Source organism: Mycena indigotica (genome assembly GCF_014461135.1).
Source record: "Mycena indigotica strain 171206Taipei chromosome Unknown Mind.scaff0011, whole genome shotgun sequence".
NCBI lineage: Eukaryota > Fungi > Basidiomycota > Agaricomycetes > Agaricales > Mycenaceae > Mycena > Mycena indigotica.
The window spans coordinates 359,439-384,892 of NW_023503010.1; the positions used below are offsets into that span (position 1 = coordinate 359,439).

The following is a 25,454-nucleotide window of genomic DNA, read 5'->3' on the forward strand; positions in this document are numbered from 1 at the left end:
TGTATGGCACTCTGAGAAGTGGGCGCGCTTTCCGAGGGTGTTAATGACGACCATGACCGGCGTCGTACCCATGGGCCTCGGGGAGCTCCACGATGAAGTCAACAGAGACAGTATGCCAGCGCTCCGGAGGCGTCTCCGTAGGGTGGAGCTCTCCATGGGGTAGTCTCCGGAGTGCCTTGGTGCGACAGCACATGTCACAGGTCGCGACACACCAGTCGATATGGCGAGACATCTGGGGCCACCAGTAGTTCCGGGATACCAACTCCAAAGTCTTAAACCGACTGGCGTGTCCAGCGACTCGAGTGTCATGGCAGAGCTCGATGATGCGACTCTGGAGGTCCTTGTCCTTTGGTACGACGATCTTCCCTCGGAAATAGAGAAGACCGCCGGAGACAGCCCACTTGTCAGAACGTGAGGAGCGGGGGCCTCAAGCTTTACCTTGCACCTTAAGGAGTTGCCGGGCGGGGCCGCTGGTGCGACGTGCTCCTCCAAGTCAGGCTCACCAGAGAGGGCATCGCGAATGTCGCGAAGGAGTTCGGAACCGGGACCGGAAATGGAAACACCTTTGAGTGCGCGGACGTGGAAGAGCTCAGGTGGCAGAAGGACAACGTCAGAGTTGTCGGAATCGACTTCGTGATCGGGTCTCCGGGAAAGGGTGTTGGGTTGGCCTATGTCACAACCGGGTTTGTGGTGCAGCGCAAAGTCGAACCGGGAGAGGTAGAGCGACCACCAGGCCTGTCTCTGGTTGAGGTGCTGTGTCTTCCTGAAGTACTCCAAATTCTTATGATCAGTCCAAATCTCGACAGGGTGCTCGAGGAAGTGTCTGTACTCCTCGAGTGCGCGGATGATCGCGAGCATCTCTTTGTCGTGGATTTCATAGTTGCGCTGGAATAGAATGCTACAGGGTGCCACTTCCTGTCCGGGGTGGATTGTGAAAGAACCGCCCCCGTCACATAATCAGAGCTGTCCGCCTCAAGTCGGAAAGGCCGTGTGTCGTCCGGAATCGCCAAGACCGGTTCCGAGGTCAGCTCATATACCTGAATCTATGCATAAGATATGGGTGGGCTCCATAGGATGTAATGCATAAGATATGGGTTCTGCTTTCCCATATATAAAATAACTGTAATTGAGGATTATTAGCCAAGTGCTGATAATCTCTAATTTATTAGAATCAAAACTTGAAGTTTTTTTTCTTTAGAAGAAACAATTGAATTTATACTTGTAAAACATTTGGAAAAACCTGATCCTTTGTGCAACAACTTTTGCTGATAAAAAATGTGAAACATTTCACTAAAAACAATGTTAAAAAATACCTTGAATCTTTTCCCCCCACATTTTTCTTCACAAAAACTACTTGCAAAAACGCAAATTCTTGGTTTTTTTTCTCTATGTATAGTCTGACATTTTTCTGAATTACCATTAGGTAACAAACTTCAAGTTATTTTTCTGACATTTTTCCAGCAAAAGTTGGGGGGAAAAGTTCAAATTTTGACCCAGAACATTTCATTCAAAAATTTCAGATTTTTCACTAAGTTTTCATATGGCAAAATTGTGGAAACGGCCCAGTGATGAAAGACATTTCCAAGGTTTTTAAAAAGCCTATCTTTGTGTTGGATTGTGGTGATTATCTATGTCGGCGTACATTGCAGGTGGAATAAATTGGGCAACTATATCTGCCCGAATAAGCTTATAAAGGAAGAACCCAAGACGACACGCATTCTTACACCCTGTACAGCACCCCATGCACCCCCCTGCGCAGCGGCTGCCCCCGGCGGCGGAAGTCATCATCGAACCCTCCTCCACCGAAGTCGTCCCCTCCACCGCCGAAGTCCGAGTCGTCGAAGTCGTCCGACCCGGAGTCGAAGTCGTCGTCCGACCCGCTGTCGAAGTCAGAGCTATCATCCGCGCCGGAGTCGAAGTCCGCGCCGTCGTCGGTGTCGTCGGCGCCGGTGTCCAGGTCGGAGGTATCATCCGCCCCAGTATCGTCGACGCTGGTGTCGTCAACACCGGTATCGGCGTCGGCATCGGTGGTATCATCAACGCCATCGTCGGCATCGGTGGTGCCATCAGCCGCGCCGGCGTCAGCGTCTGTGGCATCAGCATCGGTATCGGCTGTGCCGTCGTCGGTGGTGTCGGCGTCGTCGGTCCCAGTGCCGTCGTCCGTACTGAACCGAGATCAATCCCCGAAAAAGCAGTAACCGGGAACAAGAACTCACGCAGCAGCAGCATTGGCGCCGTCCGTGCTGCCAAATGCGTCAGGGATTGCGTCACACTAGTACTGGCCACTCACGCAGTGGCGTCGCTGTCGGTGTCGTCGGTCCCGTCGGTCGCGGTGGGGTCCGCAGCATCAGTGCTGTTGGAAGTCAGATACTAGTAGAGACGGAGAAAACGCGGCGGCTAACGAGGTTGCATCATCAGTGCTAGCAGGCAAAAGCGTGAGCAACACCGTAACCCTTGGACAAAACAAGTACTCACGCAGCAGCGTCGTCAGCCGTGTCAGTCCTGTTTTACCAGTCAGCCAACTTTATAAATTCCAACACGGGCCCACTCACGATGTTGCATCTGCATCTGTGTCCGTGCCAGTCTCCTGTGCGTCGTCCGCGCCATCGGTGCTGCTTGCGGTATCGTCATCACCGCCATCAGTTGTGCTTGCCGCATCATCACCGTCGGTGGTTGTGGTCGGCGGCTCCGTTGCGGTGCTGTCGTCGGCATCGCTGGTAGTAGTCGGGTCCGTGGTGGTCGCATCTGCAGCGTCAGAGTCGGTTGTGGTCGGTGTAGCTGTTGCAGTGTTCGCTTTCGCGCCAGAGCCGGCCTTGGCCCCGCCGCCTGATCCGCCTTTAGCAGCTTTCGCGGCAGCGGCCTTGGCGGCAGCAGCGGCTTGCGCGGCGGCCTGTGGGACTTCAGTCGATCAATATTGTTGGTAAAAATGAACTAACCTTAGAGGCGGCAGCTTTGGCGGCAGCAGCAGCTTTGCTTGCTTGGGCTTTAGACTGGGGTGTTTATTGAGAAATTGAAGCCAATGATTCGCACAGAACTCACGGCGGCCGCGGCCTTGCTCGCCTGCGCCTTAGCGCTCGCGACAATCTACACCGGTCCGTTGATAACCAACAACCTTATGACAGATGGGACATACCTTGCTCGCCTGGGCATTCGCAGCGCTAAGAACTTTTGCAGCTTGCGCGGCTTGAGATTTCTGAGCCTGCGCAGCGCTAGCTGCCGCATTCGACAACGCGGCTTTCGCACTAAATATCAACCCAGTCAACACCAGTTTGAAGACAGTATTGAAGTACCCACCTGGCCTGGGCTACGGCGGCGCTCTTCGAGGCTTTCGCAGCAGCCACACTGGCGCTTGTCGCAGCGGCGGTGCCCTTCTTCGCACCGCCCACGGCAGCGGCAACCTGGTTTGCGGCGTTGGAGACGGCGGCGGTCGCGTCACATGCACTCGAGACGGCCTTGCCAACATTGGAGGCAGACGTGAGGAAGCCCTTGATGGACGCGAGATTTTTCGAAACCGAGGCATCGTTTGTCTTGATCTGGCTCAGCACGGAAAGCGCCGAAGTAAGCCCGTCGGAAAGGCCGCTGGTGATGTTGGCGCACTGTGTGCACCAGATACTAAGTCAACGCAAAAGATAAGAACAGGTCGCGTACCTCGCCGCTTGTGTTCGTGAGGAAGTCCAGTAGTCCGCGTGCCTCGAGCGCGGTATTGAGCTCCGCCGGCATCGGCGCAGCCGCCACATGTGCCACGAGGAGGGCGAGGATAAAGGGAATTGTACGTGTCATCAGTGGGAGTAAGGTGGTAGTCGATTAGAGCAAAGAACGAAGGTCGATGGTCCAGGCAAGCTGGAGGTTGCAACGAAGAAGAAGAAAATGAAAGAGCCGACGATAGACAAGACACACAGGTAAGGACTAGCCTGCGGAGAGGGGGAGAAGGAAGGAAGGAAGTGGGGAGGTGTGAGAGCGGGATGAGTATTTATCCCCTGGTAGATGCGGTGGCGGAGTTCTGACAGTCTACGATGGCTTCGACGTGAAGGACATGGAGCTGTTGGACGCGTTGGCCATCAGCTGTATGTATCCTGTCAGTCGCGCGCATAAATAGACTGTCACACCGCTATCAAGGTTTGCAAGCTTGGGGGCGCTCGGCACATCCAGTGACAGCAAGCTGTGTCGTGGTTCTGGAAACCCTTTACATTCCAGCCACTCTCCTCAGGCTCCCAGTGCCGAACCCCGAGTCCCCCGAGTTGAAGAGGCTCGCAAGGACGTGAATGAATCAGCATTGCACGAATCATGATGTCCCATACGGGAGAGGAGTCGCGCCGAATCAATCTGCCAAGCCCCGACATCGACGGACGGCGCGCGTCCATCTGTCAGTGCCAAGTCCAATACGCATTGCTCGCCTCGACTCCAGTTCACTCGCGCCGGGCCCAGCGTGTCGCCATGACGCGATGGACATAGACGACCCATATACGACAGAAACACAGCTGCAGCATAGCGGAGGAGACTGAGAAGAGCATCATCAGTATTCACATCCCAGGCCAGTATCCAACTTAACAAGCACGGCTTTATGCATCGACTGCCCACCCAAAGACAGCGACGCATGCCTCCAGGCGGCGACAGACGCCGATAATACGCTCTTCGTCGCAGTTCGCCACCGAAAACCGGACCCAACGGTCATCCTCCTGCTCCACCTTCTTCTCGTCACGGAAAAAAGCGCCCGGCAGCACAACAACGCCTATCTCCTCTGCCAGCCGCTGCGCAACCGCCTTGCTCCCCCGCCCCACGAACGGATGGCGCACGAAAGCAAAGTACCCCCCACTGGTCGCGACTTTCCAGATGGACGGAACAGAGGCACGGAAGAGCTGGTGTCGGGCGTGAATTCGCGCCGCAGTCTCCGTTATCGAGGCCCGCAATCCCCCCGCATCGAGCAGCGGGGCCAGCGCCAGCTGGATCGGCCGTGGCGCGCAAATTTGGAGGGTGTCGAGCACTTTTCCCAGCGGCTTCTGAAATGCAGGGGAAGCCACAACGAGGCCCAGGCGGTGGCCAGGCACTGCGTACGATTTGGAGAAGGAGAAGAGGTGGATGAGATGGCTACGCCACGCGGTCGACGAGAAAAGTGAATGGGGAGGGCTTGCGGGGGTAATAAAGTCCCGATACGTCTCGTCAATGATGAGTGCGACCCCGCTTTCCCGCGCCAGTTCCGAAAAAGAGGTCAGCAAGGAGGGCGGATATGTCGCGCCAGTCTACGAATGTCAGTCTCATGCACCCACGTCAGAAAAGTTACACACTGGGTTGTTTGGTGTAACTAGTGCAATGGCACGGGTCTTGGAAGATATGAGCAGCTTGCAGCGCTCGACCGAAGGCATGAACCCGTCTTGGGCACGCGTCTCCAGAGGAACGGTGGTTATCCCCAGCATGCTGAGCGTCATTCTGCCAAGCTTGGTCATAGCCAGCTACCAACTCAGCACGCACTGGTGATTGAAATACCTAGCCGGGCTCGTCAGCGCTCGCTGACACGGAATGTTCTAACACACACCAAGGCACGGGCAGGATAACCTCGTCACCCGCGTCCGCCAGGGTCACAATTGCCGCGACAAATGCCATGTTGCAGCCCGCCGTCAAGCTCATATCCTCGGCCACCACACCCGTCTCGTTTCCATAGACAGCCTTCATCTCTTTCGCTATCGCCTGGCGCAGCGACAGCTCCCCTTCGGACGGACAGTACCCAAAGTTCTGCAACGAAGTCGACGCTATGCCCAGCGCGGAGACGAGTGCTGCGTCAGGCGGGTCGCCTGGGACGCCTCTTATCGGCTATGTCAGTCTTCGAGGGTGTATCGTAGAGGCATACGCACTGGGACATGTCCAGCAGCGGCCCATGGGGCTGCGAGGTGGGGTAAGCCGCTGCCCACGTGTAGGCCGACGGAATCCTGCAAAAGGATAAGAACTGCGTGTCAGGGGATAGGGAAGAGTGGCCGAACGGAGGTGTTATGGTGTCTTGGACACCTTGCGAGAGTTTGAAGCCTAGCATGGTGGAGAGAGGAAAGAGTAGCAGCGTGGGAATGGCCGCAGACTGCATTACCAAATTCCTTTTGATACCAACAATTGCTTATCGCTTATAACCTATTTGGAACGATTGCAGCTATTTGTAAGTAGCGTACAACTCTCTTTCAAGCCAATACAATATCATTTTGCGCATCTTGGTAGCTAACAACTATTTGACACTGGTTTTGAGTAGTTTTTGACTACACTAAGTTCACTCACTCACAGCTGACCTACTTCCCCCATGTGAAACATTTTACAGTCTAATGATAAAACAAAAACTACATTATAAAGATAAAGTATTCCCAATATAGCTTAGCAACACAACTGCCAGCAGCCATAAGCCAAATGAATATGTGAGGGTCAATCCATACCCAGGACTTGGTGTTGTTGGGTGTAAGTGACGAAGGTGATCGGGGACAGTGCGAGAGCAACAGCAAGGGCTCCGGACCGGGTGGACATATCAGCGATGAATGGCGGAACTTAGATCATAAATGTGGGGAGCTGAAAACTTGTAGAACTATGGAATACAGTGCTTTATACTAGTATACTGGTAATGAAATGAAATGACTCCAAGAGTGAGTCAGACCAAGTTCCGGGGCCACGTCCGATTAGTCACTGGGTCGGCAACACATTGCTGTCAAGCGCGTGAATGCATTTAATGTGCATAATGCCATGGCACGCTGATGTTATATCACTGTTATGTCACTGATGTAACATGATCTCCCCACACTGGCGGCTCAACACTAGAAAAAAAAAAGACAAGATGGACCCTTATCTAAAGTAATACTCTATGGAATGTGAAACATGAGCAGAAGGGTTGGGCTGATACTGTAGTATTTTAATCAACTGTCTGGCCATTTTTTATTTTTTTGTGCTCAAGAAGGCAGAAAAATTTAATCTTGATTTTGGCTATTTTTTATCCAAGGAGTTTTTTTTTTTGCTATGTAGATAAAGTTGGAATGCAACCTTTAATGCACGGCTTGCTGCAGCAAGCACCCACCATCCTCAATGACCTTGGGATTAAGATGAAATTGCAAGGTGTCGGTATCATCTGCTGATTTTTCTGGAAGTGTAGATGGGAGCTGCTGGAGGAGATCTGCAAGGTGTCTCACTCAGTTGAGAATTTCACGGGGTGGTCTGGTAGATGGTTTTTGATACTTTGGGTTTCTAGATATGTCTCTTGGTTTAGGGACCATGCTGGTCAGTCTCCTGTTTCACTCCCACAGAACGTGACAGTAGATTGCTTAATAAAGGTTGTTCATAGAGTGAAAACATACAAGTTTGGTTTTGTGATGAGCTGTGACATTCCCTGATGATTGTCCTGTGAAATGGCAGAAAAATTTGTTTTTCGGAGGTTTGTCAATGCTTGTGACATAGTGTCACAGTGCTAAACTGCCAATTATCTCATTAGTGTATAGACTTCAAGGATATTGTTCAAATTATACATACCTTATATGCTAGTGATAAGCCCATGTGTCAAGTGCCATGCAGAACAGAGGGGGTTTCTACTATAGCTAACAAGCCAGTAGCTGCCTGACATGAATGAACACAAGACCAACCGGACTGGAGCGGACCAAGGGTCCGCGAGCGGAGTGAGCCCGGCTGAAGGACAAGAGAAGAGAGAGAAGAAGATCGGAGTCGTTCCGCACAGAGGAGGAGTGCAAGTAACGTTTATAATCAAGCTAAAGTACCGTAGCTACTTTAGCTGCCTAAATACTAAGAGTAAGTAGAAAGGGAAGACCATAAGTAAGTACAAGGTACGGAGTGCATATGGAAGGTAACAAACATAAGGACATACAGAGGTATAAGTAACAAGGCAAAAGACATACAGAGTACAAGGTTGCCGAAGCGACCGGATCGGATGGGGCCGGAGGCCGGCGGACCGTGACCGGTCCGCGGCACGTGACGGATGCACGGATATGACAGTATCCCCCTCTTAGGCACGAGGCCTGCGAGAGCCCAGAAGATTCGATGGAAACCCTGCGGAAGGTAAAATTGAATGGCTGCAGGGCCGCAGCTTGGCGCAGCAAATGAATTGGCGGAAACGGCGGTGATGATCAAAAGTTTGTCGGAGAGTGCTGGATTGTGGTATATAAGGCCGTGAGTTTTCGTGACGGCGGACCCAACTCTCTCCCCTCTACCACCACCGCCATGTCGTTGCGCGCCATCCGTAAGTACTCCGTTACGGAGCGGACGGAAGAATAACTGACCGTTTTCTAGCCTGTTATCGCTGCATCAAGAAGACGCTGTAATGCGTGGACCAACCGGTCAAGAAGACCAACATGTCGTCGTGTGTAGAATGTATAGACGCCAAGTCCTCCTGCGACTGGCCCAGAACGCCTCCGAAGGCCAAAAGGGTCGTAAGACCAAAAGGGTGCGTGATCAGCCAACGGAGTGACTCCGACAACTAACCTTCAACATAGCGAAGCTGGCCTGACCAAGGCTCAGCGCGAGGAGCTCGAGCAGAGTCGCTCCGAGCTCAAAACTAGCAAGGAGAACGAGGCCATGCTCACCCAGCTGGCGAACGAGCAAGGGCAGCACCTGATTAGGCTGTCGAAGCAGCTCGCCGAGTTCCAGGCAAGGGGTGGATGGTGGGGACTTGGAGTCGGAGCCGGAGGGCGAGGGAAGTGGGTCGAGGGAGGAGTCGCCGGAGGCGGAGAGTCCTCAGGCCGCCAACGAGCGCGCCTACAAGGAGGAGCTCCGTCGTCTGGTCGACGAGAGGGAGGCAGACGCAGCGAGAGAGAAGGCGCAAAAGCGCAAACGGACCGAGACTCCGGTCGTCGAGTCGAGCGACGACGACGAGGACGAGCAGCCGGTGCGCCAACACCGGAGGGTTTTCCGTAAGGGTTTTGGCCCGCGCGCAAACCCGGTGTCGTTATTCGACGACGAGTTCACGTCGTTGACCGACAACGAGGCGAAGGAGTCCGAGAACGAGGGCTCAAAGGAGTCGTCCGAGGAGGAGGAGGAGGAGGAGTCCGAAGTGGACAAGAAAGGCAAGGGGGAAGCAGCGAGCGAAAAGCTCACCAGAGAAGGTCCGGGCCCGTCGTGCCCCTGCGACGATCGCAGTGCCCAACTGGGTGCCACCGGTCATCCGGATACCCGACCCCCTCGATATCGCCAATTCGATGAGGGTTTCGGAGCTGGAGCGGGCGGAGCGCAAGCGCGAGAAGAGGATCTCTTTGTACCGCTCCTGAGTGGAGGAGATCTGTTTTCGAAGAAACTCGTGAAGGGATTCCAAGTCAACGACGTAGTCCTTGGCGTAAACATTAGCCACATCTCATTCAGGATGAATGGTAAGAGATGGATTGTAGCCTTTGTTAGCGAAGAACGGAGAGACTCTGGTTGACGCGTTAGGTGCGTTGTTGTAGGCGAATTCAGCACGTGGAAGCAGGCGGTCCCAGTCGTCCTGTTGGTACGAGACACGTTAGCTGACGGATGTAAAGCTCCGCACAAGTGTCAACACCCGCGGATGTTTGCACAGGTACCTGCAGGAAAACATCCGCAGGTTTGACATCCGCGGATACAGGTATCTGTTTCCCACGGATGCCAAGAGTACAGGTATGACTCTGGAAGATCTCAATTTTTATTATCTTCCATATATTCCAGTCCCTACAGTCTTCTTATGCCCTGTGGTGTCCATATTAGTATATTACTTGATACTATATCCTATATAAGCTCTTAATATTGTCAATATACCTCAGTATCCTAATATTTTATTCAAAATACCCGTGGATAACCCGTGCAGGTACAGAGGTACCCGTGCAGGTACAGAGGTACCCGTATCCGTGAGTACAGGTACCCGTTTCCCACGGATGCTGCAAGTGCAGGTATTGGTTTTGAAGCCTAAATTACCTGCAGGTAGAGTACAGGTATTTATCTGTGACACTCGTGAGAAGCCTTAGACGGATCCCAACCCGAAGTGTAGTGAAGCTCCATGTTAAGTAACTCGCCTAATGACCGGAAGAAGGTTATTTTTCAGCCGGTCAACACAAGGAACAACTGATTTCCTTCGGTTCAAGAATGCACTCGAGACCTATATCGCAATCGTCGGGCCTATGATTCGGTCCCTTTGGTCTCTGGAGGCTGCACGAGCGCGTGGCTCCGATGTCTTTGCTTTTTGGCACGCGATGGCAGCAACGTTGAAGCATTTACTCGAGCAGCCGACCACCACGACAGGCATCACACTTGGTCTTGCTCGTCGTGTTACTGCCATCTTCAACCGACGATACAAGCAGTTCTTCGACAACAACGACTTTTATTTCACGACATTCTGCATGGACCCCCGCTTCTCAAATGAAGCTTTCCTGAAACCAGAACCCTCATCGCAACCTGCTCCATCGACCAGCTCTTCTGCACGGTCGCGCACTGTCAAGCAGACATCTTCACCCATCGAGCGTTATCAAACGTCCTTCAATCGTGCTTGTGACATGCTCCAGGCGGTACTGAATCAGCTTCTTGAGCAGGCGGAAGATGATCCTGCCAATGCTCATCCTGCCCTTGCCGGATTGGACCCACAATATGTGGCCCGTGAATGGTTTTTCGCAGATGTGCGCTTTCTGGACACGTCAGTATCCCTTCGACCGCGCAATCAGTGATGGTGATTCTCGAGGATGGTGAGAGGTTCTTTTTCAGCACCCTCTTGCCCGTTTCGTGGCCTTGTGCGTTCTGAAGCTACTGTCCATCACCGCAAATTCGATGGCAGACGAGCGGACCAACTCGATGGTCACATGGATGAACTCGCCGCTGAGGGGGCGTCAATCCATTGTGACGCTTCGCGATATGATTCAAGTCGGGCAATTTCATCGCGCCAAAGAGCAGGCCAACGCGCAGCCAGTCTATCACCCCACTGTCAAGTTTCGGAAACTGGAGCCTGGGAAGATTGCCGCAGTACAGGCACTAGGTCGGACTGGAGCTGAGGCAGAGGAGGAGGAGGAGGACGAGGGGGGAGGACGAGGATGAGGATGAGGAGGGTGATGTGGGGGATGAAGGGGATGAAGATGCAGCTGTGAGTGGGGATGAGAATCATCTGCAGGAAGATTCCGGTGCTCCCAGTGATAGTGAAGATGAAGAATCAACCCGTTGCCTGCATTTTGTCATTGACAAAAATATGGAAATAAGCTCTACTGGGCTGCGGGACTTGTTGGCACCAGAGAAACCGGACACAACTGCAACAACCACTCCCGACTCTGTGTCATCCTTGCCTGAGGGCCCCAAGACGAAGGTTTCTGCTGTAGATTGGGCTGCAATCCGTGGGGGGGCTAGATAACCATTGTTAACCACTACTTTTTTTCTAACATCAATTAACTTATGGTTTTCTAACATGTATATTAACATATCACGTGGTTGTTAATAACATTTATGTAAATAATTGTTAATAACACTAGGTGTAAGTTACAATGTTAATAATTAACATTGAATTTCTAACGTTACCCTAAAGGCGGACACGAACTCCGATCCACGGTCAGAGGACACATGGGAAGGGACTCCGTGTTTAGAGAAGATGTGAATAAGGAAGAAATGGGCTAGATCTTTTGAGTTGACATGTTTGTCGCAAGGAATGGAAATAGCCTGTTTGGAGGCACGATCAACGATGACTAGAATAGAGTCAAACTCGCCAGATTTTGGTAAGCCCTCGATGAAATCCATCGAAATAGAATGCCAAGGTCGTTCCGGCACCGGAAGGGGTTTAAGTAACCCAAACGGTTTATGTCGAGGCTTCTTGTTGCGTTTACAGAGAACGCAAGATTGCACATAGTCACGGACGAAGGTCCGCAACTCTGGCCAGGTATAGTCGTGTCGTACGAGTTCGAGAGTGCAATTTTGCCCAAAATGGCCAGAAAGAATATGGTCGTGTTTATGTTGAAGGACACGTACCCGCAATGCATCAGAGCCGGAGCCGGTTCCGATCAAAACGACATAGATACGGTCATCAAGTCGTAGAAGACCTGAATTGTCAACAGACCAGCGCGAAAAAGAACCTGACTTTGCAGCCTTTAGACCAGCGGAAGCAGCGGAGTCGTTAGGAAGAGCTGCGAGGATGTCTGTGTGCAGCTTCTCAGTATCCATTACGACCGTTGCTCGGAGGACAACATCCTCGAGATACAATGCGCGTAGAGACGTTGTGAGTTGTTCAGTAGCGAAAATAGGGCGCAAATTTTGCGGATTAACCTTACGGTAATCATTATCCCCCTCTTTAGGGTAGACGTCCCATCATCTAGTTAACGCATCGGGTTTTCCGCCCAGACGGCCCGGACGGAAGCGGATCACCATGTTAAAATGGCAAAGGTACTCGGACCAGCGGACCTGACGACGAGTAAGAATCTTGGTAGTAGAGAAGTACTCAAGATTCTTCTGATCAATAACGACATCGATCGGAAGCGGAGCGCCCTCCAGATAGTGGCGCCAGATAGTGAAGGCATCGAAGATAGCCAACAACTCTTTGTCGTGCACATCGTAGTTGAGTTCAGCTGGACCAAGGGTTCGACTGCGGAAGGCAACCGGATGAATGTTGCCGTCATCCCCATTGATACAGAGGATAGAGGCGATGGCATAGTCGGAGGCGTCCGTTTCAACAGTAATTTGCCGACCAGGCACCCAATGGTGAAGTACTGGGGACTGTTTGAAGGCATTCTTAAGCGTATTAAACGCCGCCTCGCAGTCCTCCAACCAGTTCCACTTGGTATTGGCTCACGTGAGGCGAGTCAATGGAACGGTAGTGTCGGAGTAGTAAGGAATGAAACGCCGATAGAAATTACAGAACCCAAGAAAAGACTGTATGTCTTTGACCTTGCGTGGCACAGGCCAGTCGACGATAGCTGCAACTTTTTCCGGAGACATCCGGAAACCATCAGGTGAAAGGATATAGCCCAAGTACTCACAAGACTCCACACTGAACTCGCATTTCGATAGTTTGCAATAAAGTCCAGCATTGCGTAAACGGGCGGAGTACCTCCCGTACATGTTTGCGGTGCTCGGAGGGGTTGTCCGAATAGATTAGTATGTCGTCAAGATAGACAATGACGCACACGTCCAACATATCCGCAAAGAGGCTATTGACAAAGCGTTGAAAAGCCGAAGGCGCATTCATGAGGCCTTCAGGAACAACTCTCCATTCATACGAACCATACCGTGAGCGAAACGCTGTTTTCCACTCGTCACCCTCCGCTATGCGGAGCAAGTGGTAAGCATGACGCAAATCCAACTTCGTATAGATCCTAGCTCGACCCGGAGCGTCGAGGAGCACCCGTAGCTGTAGGATTTAGCCTACAGGCCTAGGGGTAGCTTGATAGGATCTACCCTAAAAACCAAGCTATTGGTAGACCTAGGAATTGCTAGCAAGATAGACTATGAAATACTCTCAGAATGAGTGATAACTCCATCAAATTGATTGATGTGACAAAGAAAATACTATATATAGTAATGCTAACTCCTTTTCTTCAGGCCGATGACCCGGTATATAGTGGGGAAGGCCTGTATCAATGTTTGTCCTAATTGGGACAAAAATGATGTATCTGGACATGTCCATCAAAACTACTGATGGCCATCAAAAATTGTTCCACATCAATAATGTTCTTTAGGAGATACCCTTACATACCTAGATAAGTGCCTTAGATTAGCTATAAAAAATTAAAATATATTTTATAAATGTGTGACATGTGTGACACTGAGATACTAGGCTAGCAAAAGCTAGAATGGCACAGCATAGGAGCTCCTAGTCCTTAGGAACAGCTTGGGTTTTTGGGTATATCCTATCAAGCTACTCCTGGGCTATAATAGCCTAAATCTTACCACTACGGCTCCGAGGAGATCGGAAATGAGCGGTCGCGTTTGGTGATGCGATTGAGACCACGGTAGTCGACACAAAGTCGAAGAGAGCCGTCCTTCTTCTTAGCGAATAGGATAGGAGCACCATGAGAGGATTTAGACGGGTAAATGAAGCCCGCCTTGAGGTTCTTGTCGATGAAGTCGCGTAAGGCTTCGAGTTCGGCTTGCGAGATTGAGTAGAGATGTCCGATAGGCGGAACAGCTCCGTCCTCAGTCTCGATGTGCAAGTCGAACTCTCTATGCGGTGGCAGATTATAAGCTTCAGTCTCTGAAAAGACTTCAGCGTATTCGTGATATTCGGAAGGGAGTCCGTCAGGCGGGCCAGAAGTAGAGGCCGCATTACCGTGGACCGTCGGAACGGTGGTCCGTAAGGTATACTGAACGGTACCTTCTTGACGAATAGCTGCCGAGTAAGCCGCAGCGGAGACAAGAGAGATGTGAGGGGCAGAATGAGGTGAAGTGCCTTGACTAGAGGCTGAATCCATAGAAGGATCAGACTCCATAGAAGGAAGCAAGACAGGTGAAGGCGACAAAGGGGTGTTCAGAGGCGACGGAACGGTCGGAGCGGTGTCGACCGGAGTGTCGTCCGTAGAGGATGGTTTCTGAACCAAAACAGGCGCAATCGCCAGTTGTGTCGACACAGGATCATAAGAGATACTGCCTGCGGACCAGTCAATCAACGGATTGAAGCAGTGCAGCCAGTTGTATCCAAGAACCAGTTGACTAGGAGGATCAAGACGAGTGACATAGAAGTCCAAGATTTGAATGTCGCCAGAAGGGAAAAGAATCAGTAGCCGGACTTGGCTCCGAATGATAGAACTAGAGCCGTCGAGATATCGGAGCTTAACGGGCGCGATCGAGTAAGGCACAAAACCATATATTTTACACGCCTGAGCAGATATAAAACAGTGAGAGGAGCCAGAGTCGATGAGTGTCCGTAAGCGGGAGTTGAATCCGCGGCAAGTGAAGAGAGTACAGAAATATGCGTGGTTGAATATGCTTCGGGTCCGGATAGCGACTCCGAAAGAGGTCCGAGGGCGTCCACAGCAGAGAATAAGTCGAGATTAAGAGCGTTAGGGGAAAGAGAGGAAGCGTTGAGAAAAGCCTCGGGCCAATTAGGGGCACTGCCAGAGTCAACGCAACCCTGATGGAGTGCAGAGGCATCAGGGCTGCTGTCTATTTTTTTGACTCGGCAGCGTCAGAGGCCGAAACAGCCTCCGTCGTCGAAGCTTTGGCCTGAGCATTGGCCGGACGCTTCTTGCAATTGTCAGCCGTATGACCCTTACCTCCACAATAGAGGCAAAGGCCCTCTTTGATCCGTCGTTCCTTCTCTGCAGCATTAAGATGGCCACCCTTCAAAAGGTGAGAGAACGTTGAAGTCTTACCCCCGGAGTTGTTTCCGTTACCGGACCCGGAGCCAGAGGCGCGAGTGTTGCCCCGTTCGACTTATTGCAGTTGCCGTTGTTGTTGCCTTTGGAGTTGGAGTTGGACGAACCAGAAGTTCCAGTCAATGAAGAACTGGATCCCGAAGACGACGAGTTGTTAGACCCGCCAGACTTCTTCCCACCACCCTTCTGGTTACCGCCACCGGAGCCAGACCCTCCGGAATCCTTGAGGTTGCCCTCGCGGATTATCTCCTCTTTACGTCAGCAATAGCGAGTGTCAATCTTGACAGCCGCGAGGCGCACGCTGACCAAAGTGTTCACGTAGTCGACGCGAGAAAGCTCGTCCTTGATGTGTCGAGGGAGACCTTCGTAGAATTGGGATCGGAGAGCCTCCGGACCCCAGAAGGTATGAGACGCGAGTCGAGTGAACTCGATGACGTAGGTCGTAATCTTGTCCTCGCTCTTCATCCTAAGCACGCGGATTGCTGCCTCCGCGTCACCAACCGGATCAGCCGGACCGAATGTAGTTTGGAGCTCTGATAAGAAGAGGTCCAAGTTACTGTCCCAGTACGGAACAGAGTCCGGGTCGTCGCTGAACAGTTGAGGTTCAAACCACGACAAGGCATTACCGCGAAGGTAGGAAAGGATGTAAACAATCTTTTCCGAGTCCGTAGTGAACTCAGAAGGATGTTCAGCGAAATGCAAATAGCATTGAGTGAGGAAAGGACGAAGCTTTAAAGGATCAGAGCCTTCAAAAGACTCTGGGTTATGGAGATTGGACTTTCCGTTTCGAGACGTCTTGAGAGAGAACTGTTGAGCCATGGCCTGATTTTGCGACATAGAGTTGATCGCAGCAGCCAGGGCAGCCAGAGCTGAAATGATGCTAGCCGCCATTCTCTCGCCATCAGTGGGTCCCCTAGGTGCCGGAGGGGCACCCGGGCCACCAGGTCCACCACCAGGCGGGTTACCTCCCGGAGGGCCTCTGCCTCCAGGACCGCCGCCACCAGGACCACCAGGACCACCAGGTCCGCCAGGGCCACCTCCGGGGCCACCGCCGCCACCCGGACCGTCCAGTCCATCAGAACCGTCAGGACCATTTGGGTCATCTGGACCTCCAGGGCTACCAGGTCCTTCACCAAGCGGACTATTACGACCGCCAGGGGAGCCAGGGCCATCACCACCATTATCTGGCCCACCAGGATTAGAGGGGCCAGTACCAACACCTTGTTGCTCCTAGGAGGAGGAACATTTTCACCTTGTTGCTCTACTTCCTCATCGATTTGTGTGAACCGGTTGTGATCCGGTATCGCCTGGGCCAATTCAGCCAGAAGGGTTCCGCGCAAGCCAGAAACATCAGCATTAAACTGCGAATAGGGTTGTTGATTGGCAGAGGCGGAACAGGCGGATCCATATAAGTCGAGGGGTGAGGAGCGGAGCGTCGTCCAAAGTTTGGTTCTAGGGACTGACGTGCCGAAGGACGCAAAGTAACGTACAAAGCGCCTTGAGGCAAAGGTGAGGGCGAGACTGGGTGTTGCATGGAAGCGTGAAGAGCAGGAGGGGTGTTGTAAAGATTCCCAGGGGGAAACGAAGAAAACAAAGCAGAATTTCGCCGATCAGCATGAACTCGTAGATTTAGGCCCTCGTAGAAGTTAACCGGAGGAGCCAGAGGAGACGACTGTTGAGGCCATCCCGGACGAGTCGGAAGCCGACGAGGATTGTTGGGGGTGAGAAATGTTGTTGGGAATTGTCGTAAGACATGAGGGAAAAACAGAGCCAGACAGATGAGCTTGATTATACTGTCAAGTGCCGTGCAGAACAGAGGGGGTTTCTACTATAGCTAACAAGCCAGTAGCTGCCTGACATGAATGAACACAAGACCAACCGGACTGGAGCGGACCAAGGGTCCGCGAGCGGAGTGAGCCCGGCTGAAGGACAAGAGAAGAGAGAGAAGAAGATCGGAGTCGTTCCGCACAGAGGAGGAGTGCAAGTAACGTTTATAATCAAGCTAAAGTACCGTAGCTACTTTAGCTGCTTAAATACTAAGAGTAAGTAGAAAGGGAAGACCATAAGTAAGTACAAGGTACGGAGTGCATATGGAAGGTAACAAACATAAGGACATACGGAGGTATAAGTAACAAGGCGAAAGACATACAGAGTACAAGGTTGCCGGAGCGACCGGATCGGATCGGGCCGGAGGCCGGCAGACCGTGACCGGTCCGCGGGCCGCGGCGCGTGACGGATGCACGGATATGACACCATGATATACTGGACCAAAAATTACCTTAGGAACTTAAAAACTTACAGTTATTCATTCCTTTATCTATGAGAACCTTGCAAATATCTGTTGCCACACAATGTTACCCACCGGTCAACACTGTAAATTGACAGTGATTTTTCACCAGACAGCGGGTTCTTTTTAAAAAGTCCTTTCTAGCACAAGTCTTTTGGCATTGCTGGCTACGTCATCCACCAGGCCTCCAATACACTGAAAATCTGAAGCAGCTCCAATACAGCTCTAAATTGTCCAGCACTGCTCTAGAAAGCCCAAAAGCTGCCCTGGGTCTCCTAAAAGCCTGATTCGCCCCGCTAGCATACTGCTGCCACAGCCATCCCAGCATGAGCATGGGCAGCAGTGCCAGCAATGGTGAGCTTGCTGTTCGGACAGCTGCAGCAGTTTGGTATGTCCCTTCGTAAGCAGTTGTGTTCTAATGGCCAGTGCATAAGGCACTGGCTGCACTTGCACTGCCAATGCGCCGGAGCGGGAGGGCATGCTGTCACCCAGTGGGGTTGTGCCAATGTGCTCACCTCGCCACTGGCCTCTACTGGGACAAGCTGATTCCAGCCATGGAGTTCACCTACAACAACCATATTCACTCCTCCATGCAGCAAGTCCCCTTCATGACAGACACAGGACAACTCCCACGCATGGGCTCCGAACCCAGAGTCTGTTCTGCTATGGAGTCTGTCAACGAGTTCCACGGCTGGATTGCCCCTGAAGCCAAGGCCGTGCTCAGTAAGGCCAAGGAGGAGTACAGGCACTACTACAACTAAGAGACACACTCCTTTTCCGGAGTTCAAGGTGACGAGCCTGCTCGTCACAAGTCACAAGTCACACTTTGTCACCCAGTTTGATTTCCTATTTTAGTTTCCACTTCCTTTTCTAGTTGCCATTTCCTACCTTAGTTTCCATTCCCTATCTTTCCTGACTTTGTTGCTCATTTTCCATTTGATTTTAGTTTCTATTTCATTTAGCCCTTATTTATCTAGTCTATAAAAGCCTGTCCATAGCTAGTAGTTAGCATCATCCTCCCCAGTGCTTCCCCTCCCAGTCGTTCCCTTCTGAGTTTGAGTTCTCTTTTGAGTTCTTGAGTTCTTGGTGTTGAGTTTCCTGAGGAGTTTGTTAGCTCTGAAGGCACTTGCACACTTAGTCCTTGTTTGTCTTTTGGCAAGCAAGCCCGTCATTTTGGAGCCCACCGCGAGGGTCTTCAAAACAGCTTCCGAAACTCCTTACACTTTACCGCACCAACCAAGCCTCCAAACTGTAAATTGCGCCAACTACTACAGAGCTGTACAACGACCCGCCACTTTCCTGAGCTTCAGCCCGACCCCCGCATTTTACTACTCCCTGACACAATCTCCGTCTCGGCGTCCGGCACGCTCTCACGCGCCCGCGATACTGTCCAGCTGCTGTTTTCGTCGTCCCGCGCCTGTCTCTCCGAAGCGACCCTGTTTTGCGCTCCTGAGACAAGCCTGGCCCTGAAATAAAGTGTTCTGCGCCCACTTGACGACGACACACCTTGGTCGTTTCACCACGCCGCGCGTAGCTGTTTCCGATCCCCGCATCCTCCCTTAGCATACCATCCCCGCTGGCTGTCGCCGCACACGCCGCGCGACGTTACCCGTCCACCAGTTTGTGCCCCAGACCTGCACATACAACCGTAAACTCGCCGCTACGCGGCCTGCGCTCGCATTCCCGCCATCCCTACGGGTTCAAGACCCCGTCCCGCCGTCGTCCGTGCTTGCCCTCAGGCATCTGACCGCCCGTTTCTGCCCAGTCCTGTTGTGATATTTGAGCCGGCCTGCTAGTCTTGATTAATCCGGCTGCCGTTTGCGTCCCAAAACTCGCGCCTCTAGTCATAAAGTCAGCTGCGGCGCTCAAGTTGCGTCCACTACACCCACGACAAGTCGGTCCAGCCGCTACGCGTCGACGAGTACTTGTCTGCGCCGCAAGGGCTTCCCAGTTCGCGTTTCAACCCGGAACGCCGCCGCCACAGTCGTGTTGTTATCCTAGCCACCCAGAGAGCCATCCTGCACCGACGACGCGTCGTTACAGCGCTTATACGTGCAACGAGCACTCACCAACGTCTATTTCGGTTTGAGAACCCTTTGTGCTCCATCCCCACCTTGCTGCGCCAGTGCTTGCCCTTTCTACTCCTCAGCGCTGCCCGTTGCCGTCCTCCGACTGTTGTATTGCTCCTCCACCGGCGCCACACTCGCGTTTTTATCCCAGCCACGTCCCGACCATCCATACGAGTCCACTACACCCACGGCAAGTCGTTCCAGCTCGACGCGTGCGACGAGCACTTGTCTGTGCTGCCCTGGCTGCCCGGTTCGCGTTTCCACCCATAAAGCTGCCGCCCCAGTCGCGTTGCCATCCTAGCCCTTCAGAGAGCTATCCTGGACTGAAAACGAGTCATTACAGCCATTGCACGTGCGACGAGCACTCACCAGCCTCAACCATCGTTCGAAAACCCCCCATCCTTCATCTCCGGTCCTCTGTGGCCGTTGTTGCGCTTCCTATTGCTCTGGGCCGCCCGCTGCTGCCCTTGTATTGCGCCGCCACGTTTGTATTGCCGACCCAGCCATCCAGAGAAACCATCTGTACCCACAACAGGTCAGAATAGCCGCCGCACGTGCACAAGCACTCACCAGCAGCGACTCGCTCGCAAAAAACCCCGCGCTCGCATCTCCGCCCATTCCTGCCCTCCCGACCCCTCTGCAGCCCGCAGTCTAGCCCTTTGCCGACTCCCAGAGCCTTCCTACCATTGTTCCTCGTTATTTGCCGCTATAATTCGTTCTTGCTGGCGGCGATGATGAAGGTTGAAAGCAAAATGAAGAGATGTGACCGATGCGTGACGCCGAGCGCAAACGCCGGCCCGTTGCCCGAACGCGGCCGAAGCCGGCAAGCAGACGCATTGCCGCTGCTTCCAACCACCATCCCCGAGCCGCGCCCGGCGACAAGCGATGCCACAGCAACCGACTCAGCCATACATGCTGCCGCTACTCCCACCACCGTGACCCTATAGAATGAACTTTTCCCGCGATGCGAACTGCGAACTTCTAGCTGAATTGAGACCACCCTGTGCTGTGACCTGCATACATTTGAACCCCGAGCTGCTTACCCCTGCGATGCACAAATTACCCATGCTGCTAAACCTGCTGTTGAAACTTTGAGCTGAGAACCCACCCGCGATATTGTTGCCTGCTGCGCTGCCACAACCCCGAGACGCTGTTTTACGCTGCTGAATTGCTCCCGCCACCACCGCCTCCTACACCTTTGACCGCTTGGCGACCGCTTCTGATCCGGATCAACCTTCTGAACTACATTTCCGCTGTTGCCCTGATTCGCAGGCCCATGTTTGCCTGGTCAGGCAGTGGTGTAGTTGCCTTAGGACTTCCTTTTTGGAAAGTTGCCAGACTTGATGAAGTCTATTGACACTCTCCCCCATTTCTGTTTCACTTTTTACTTTTCTGATTTATTCCTTCAAGTTGTTAGTGTTCTCTTTCCAGTGAGTGACTGGGGACAGTCACTTTTTGAGTTGAGAGGAGATGACGAGCCTGGCTCGTCACAAGTCACACCTTGTCACACAGTTTGATTTCCTATTTTAGTTTCCACTTCCTTTTCTAGTTGCCATTTTCCTATTTTAGTTTCCATTTCCTACCTTAGTTTCCATTCCCTATCTTTCCTGACTTTGTTGCTCATTTTCCATTTGATTTTAGTTTCTATTTCATTTAACCCTTATTTATCTAGTCTATAAAAGCTTGTTCATAGTTAGTAGTTATCATCATCCTCCCCAGTGCTTCCCCTCCCAGTCGTTCCCTTCTGAGTTTGAGTTCTCTTTTGAGTTCTTGAGTTCTTGGTGTTGAGTTTCCTGAGGAGTTTGTTAGCTCTGAAGGCACTTGCACACTTAGTCCTTGTTTGTCTTTTGGCAAGCAAGCCCGTCATTTTGGAGCCCACCGCGAGGGCGTCTTCAAAATAGCTTCCGAAACTCCCTACGGCTTACGCACCAACAAAGCCCGCCAACGCGACCGTGAATTGCAACAAGAGCTACTACAAGCAATACACGACCCCTACAACTCCCCGCCACCCCTGATGATGAATTATTCCCGCGATGCGAACTATACCTGCGGAATTGAGAAATGTGATTCAGGCTCCACCCTGCGCTGCGACCTTCCCTGCATAATTTTGAGAAACCTGAGCTGCTTACCCTGCGATCCACGAATTACCCACGCTGCTGATTGAACTTCAAACTGAGAGCCCACCCGCGATATTGTTGCCCGCCTGCCACATTCCCCCCGAGATGCTATTTTACGCTGCTGAATTGTTCCGCAACCACCGCCTTCTATACTTTTGACTGCTTGGCAACCTCTTCTGATCCGGATCAACCTTCCGAACTACATTGACACTGTTGCCCTGATTCGCAGGCCCATGTTTGCCTGGTCAGGCAGTGGTGTAGTTGCCTTAGGACTTCCCTTTTGGAAAGTTGCCAGACTTGATGAAGTCTATGGACTCTCTCCCCTATTTCTGTTTCTGTTTTTCACTTTTCTGATTTATTCCTTCTTATTGTTCTCTTTCCAGTGAGTGACTGGGGACAGTCACTTTTTGAGTTGAGAGGAGGTGACGAGCCTGCTCGTCACAAGTCACAAGTCACACTTTGTCACCCAGTTTGATTTCCTATTTTAGTTTCCACTTCCTTTTCTAGTTGCCATTTCCTACCTTAGTTTCCATTCCCTATCTTTCCTGACTTTGTTGCTCATTTTCCATTTGATTTTAGTTTCTATTTCATTTAGCCCTTATTTATCTAGTCTATAAAAGCCTGTCCATAGCTAGTAGTTAGCATCATCCTCCCCAGTGCTTCCCCTCCCAGTCGTTCCCTTCTGAGTTTGAGTTCTCTTTTGAGTTCTTGAGTTCTTGGTGTTGAGTTTCCTGAGGAGTTTGTTAGCTCTGAAGGCACTTGCACACTTAGTCCTTGTTTGTCTTTTGGCAAGCAAGCCCGTCAAAGGTTGGCAACCGTGTTTGGTCAGATGCCTCTGACATCAGGACTCACCCCTTGGAAAAGTTCTCCCACCGCCACCTTGAACCAAGGGGGAGGGGAAAAAAAAATTAAGGAACATACACACTAAAAAAAATTTAAGGGCTCACAGCCAGACCAACCGACCGTGACATGCGTGACAATTGCCTATTTAGGCAGGTATTTCACAGGATCATGTGATTGACTTATCTGGAAATAATGCTCACAACTTGTTGTACTATGTCTAGCTCCTCATTATGGCTGCTATAAGAAAAGAATAGCTACAGGATTGGACTTGTGTCCACAGTCCAGAACCCAGATATGTGCATTTGAGATGCATCAGGTCACAAATGTGACAATACTCACCAAATATAGAAGTTTATTGATAAGATGCAGAGAATTGTATGTATAGCCTTATATTACACTGAGAACCTATGAGAACATCTCCTTACACTTATTGATTGATGTCTAATACTTCAAAAAAAATTAACTACAAAAAAAAATTAAGGTCCACTGGGGGGACCGACCAACCGGCGTCATGTGCATTGATGCCATCACACTTCCCCCTTGCCTTGAACCTTTCAAGATAGTCGTGGAGATTAGCAAAGGTGCCTACAGGCTCGACCTCCCTCCACGCTACTTGAAGCTCCACCTGGTCTTCCCGTTAATGAGCCATCAATATGACCACCATATGAATGATAACATATGGACCCCATAAATTCATTTTCATGCACAATAGCTATGGAACATATGAAGAATCTCAGAATAAATGTTGCAAACTTTTGAATCAAATCTATATGCACCCGGCCATAAGGTCTAGGCCTGCTCTAGGCCAGGGACCAGTCTAGACTCCGAACCGAACCAAGGGTAAGATGTCCATAGTTGGCAAGTCTGACCCAAGACCTATATTAGAACCTTCCAGAAGCCTGAACTAGAACATTCTAGAACCGGATCAGTGGATCAAGTCACATCATCACAGATTATGTAATTAATTTGAGAGTAGTATATAAGGAGGCCTGTAAAACCCTAGATTAATAGATTAGCCCCCTGGGTGTGACTACTACCATTGTCACATCAGTCAAGTTTTGTCACACTTCACATATTGTCAGGTTAAGATAAACGTCAGGTTAGGTTATGTGCAAGTGCAAGTGCAAGTGCAAGTGCAAGTGCAAGTGCTAGGAGAGTAGAGCCATATTGCTCCTCTCAAATTTCAACTCCTCACCCAACATCTGCTGTTTTCCAGTTCATCACAGTGAAAACTCCAATACAAGCTCATACAACATTCCAACTGTCAATGGATACTAACCAGAACATCTGAATCTGTTAGCCGTTTCCTGCGGCTCAAACCCCAAACACAAACCGCACAAAATTAGGATTTGATTAGTTGAGTTGAAGGTCCTGGTGATCTCCTTGATTGCTCATTGTCTACATGTATTACCGTCATCAAGCTTGAGCCCACCCAACATGACTCCTTCGATGGACGCCCCGGCTATGACGCACCCCCTCCGGACCTCAAAGATGGAGTCCCAAAGTAGGGATGCAAGGGTGAGGGATAAACGGGTAAATTACTTTGTCAGATGGAAAGGCTGCGACATGTCGCACAACCAGTGGGTCTGCTTCGACCATGTCTTCGCCCCGGAGGAAATTGGCAAAGTTTTATTGTAAGTACCCTGGCAAACCACAGCACATCGCCTCTGAAACCTTTGACTTGATTCTGTTCTGGTCTATGTGTCGTGACACCACATTCAAGGGGGGGGATGTCAGGGGAACCTCCCTTCCGGCCCCTCAGAGACGTCTCCGATTCCGGTCCAATTCTGGTTCCAACTCCGGTCCGACCCTCCATCTCGCCCACACAATCACTGATCCGTCAACACCCTCCCAAATCTCACCTAGTGGAGTTCTGGAACACCAGTTCATGCAACAGAGCATGACCACCATGATACATCTGACTGTAAAATGTGCACACAGCTGCAGGGTCTGGAGTATGGACAGTGCCTGGGTACCAAGGAGATGAGGCCCAGAAACACGGCTGTGTTTTATGTGCTTGATGTGAGGGTAATGACAGACAGGCAGACGCTGGCACAAGAGGTTTGAGTTGACACAAGGGTGTATATGTAAGCACCAGTGCCATCACTGATACTTTCCTAATTTAACAGTGTGGTCAGTTCCCTCCTGAAAGACTCAAAAGTTTAATTCAAAAGGACTTGGCAAGTTCAAAAACTGTCTACAATATTTGAGAGCTGTTTCAAAATCTCTGAAGCTCATTTTTTGCCACTGCTGCTAATCTCTATGAGGGAAACAATGGATCATTTGTGCAACAAATTTTAAAGGTCAAAAAATTTTAAAGGTCAAAAAATTTGAAACATTTGACTAGCAAGAATGTTGAAAAACACCTTGAATTTTTTCTTTCAATTTTTTTTCTTAGCAAAAACAAACTCAAAATTATGGTCCTAGTTTTTCTCTGTATTATGGCGGTCAAAGTGGGGAAGTATTAATTTTGCACACACTTTGTAAAAAATTGAGTTTTCCGCAACATTTTGAACAAAAAACTGTTTTCCGCAACTTTATTTCCTAAAACTGTCAGAAAGTTGCGGATCACACCCATTCCGAAAATCCGCAAAACATTTTCAAAAGTCCATATTTTCCGCAGCTTTTATTTCTCGCAACACTTTTCGCGACTTTACCTCGGCACAACATTTTCCTCCGGAACTCCGCCAGCGACTCAGGTGGCTCTGTCTGGTCAGCTCCAGCCTCCAACCCGCTGGCGACGAGTGGTGGCTTTGTGCCAACTCAGCCAACCTGGCGCGCCAAGCTCCCTGGCCACGGTGTTGCTCCGGATCGATTGCATGCGCACATGACACCCGGCGATCGTTTTCTCTACTTAGTCTCTACACACTCTCCGCGCACACCCAACCAG

At 51.2% G+C, this 25,454-nt stretch overlaps 2 protein-coding genes across 2 annotated transcripts; both read right to left on the reverse strand.

The window, feature by feature from the left end:
- Positions 1-1,624: 1,624 nt before the first annotated feature.
- On the reverse strand, positions 1,625-3,780 carry MIND_01154100 (uncharacterized protein; the record flags this gene model as incomplete). The annotated part of the gene is made up of 12 exons (XM_037368070.1): positions 1,625-1,673; positions 1,725-2,165; positions 2,217-2,243; positions 2,291-2,353; positions 2,403-2,420; positions 2,476-2,502; positions 2,553-2,890; positions 2,937-2,990; positions 3,040-3,084; positions 3,134-3,242; positions 3,295-3,596; positions 3,649-3,780. 12 exons carry the CDS (start codon positions 3,778-3,780, stop codon positions 1,625-1,627), a joined length of 1,605 nt encoding a protein of 534 aa, XP_037214996.1.
- Positions 3,781-4,559: 779 nt separating this feature from the next.
- MIND_01154200 (Aminotransferase class I and II) lies at positions 4,560-6,070 on the reverse strand (the record flags this gene model as incomplete). Its single annotated transcript, XM_037368071.1, has 5 exons — positions 4,560-5,237; positions 5,283-5,424; positions 5,467-5,481; positions 5,531-5,797; positions 5,847-6,070. The coding sequence occupies 5 exons, from the start codon at positions 6,068-6,070 to the stop codon at positions 4,560-4,562; spliced, it is 1,326 nt and encodes a 441-aa protein (XP_037214997.1).
- Positions 6,071-25,454: the final 19,384 nt, after the last annotated feature.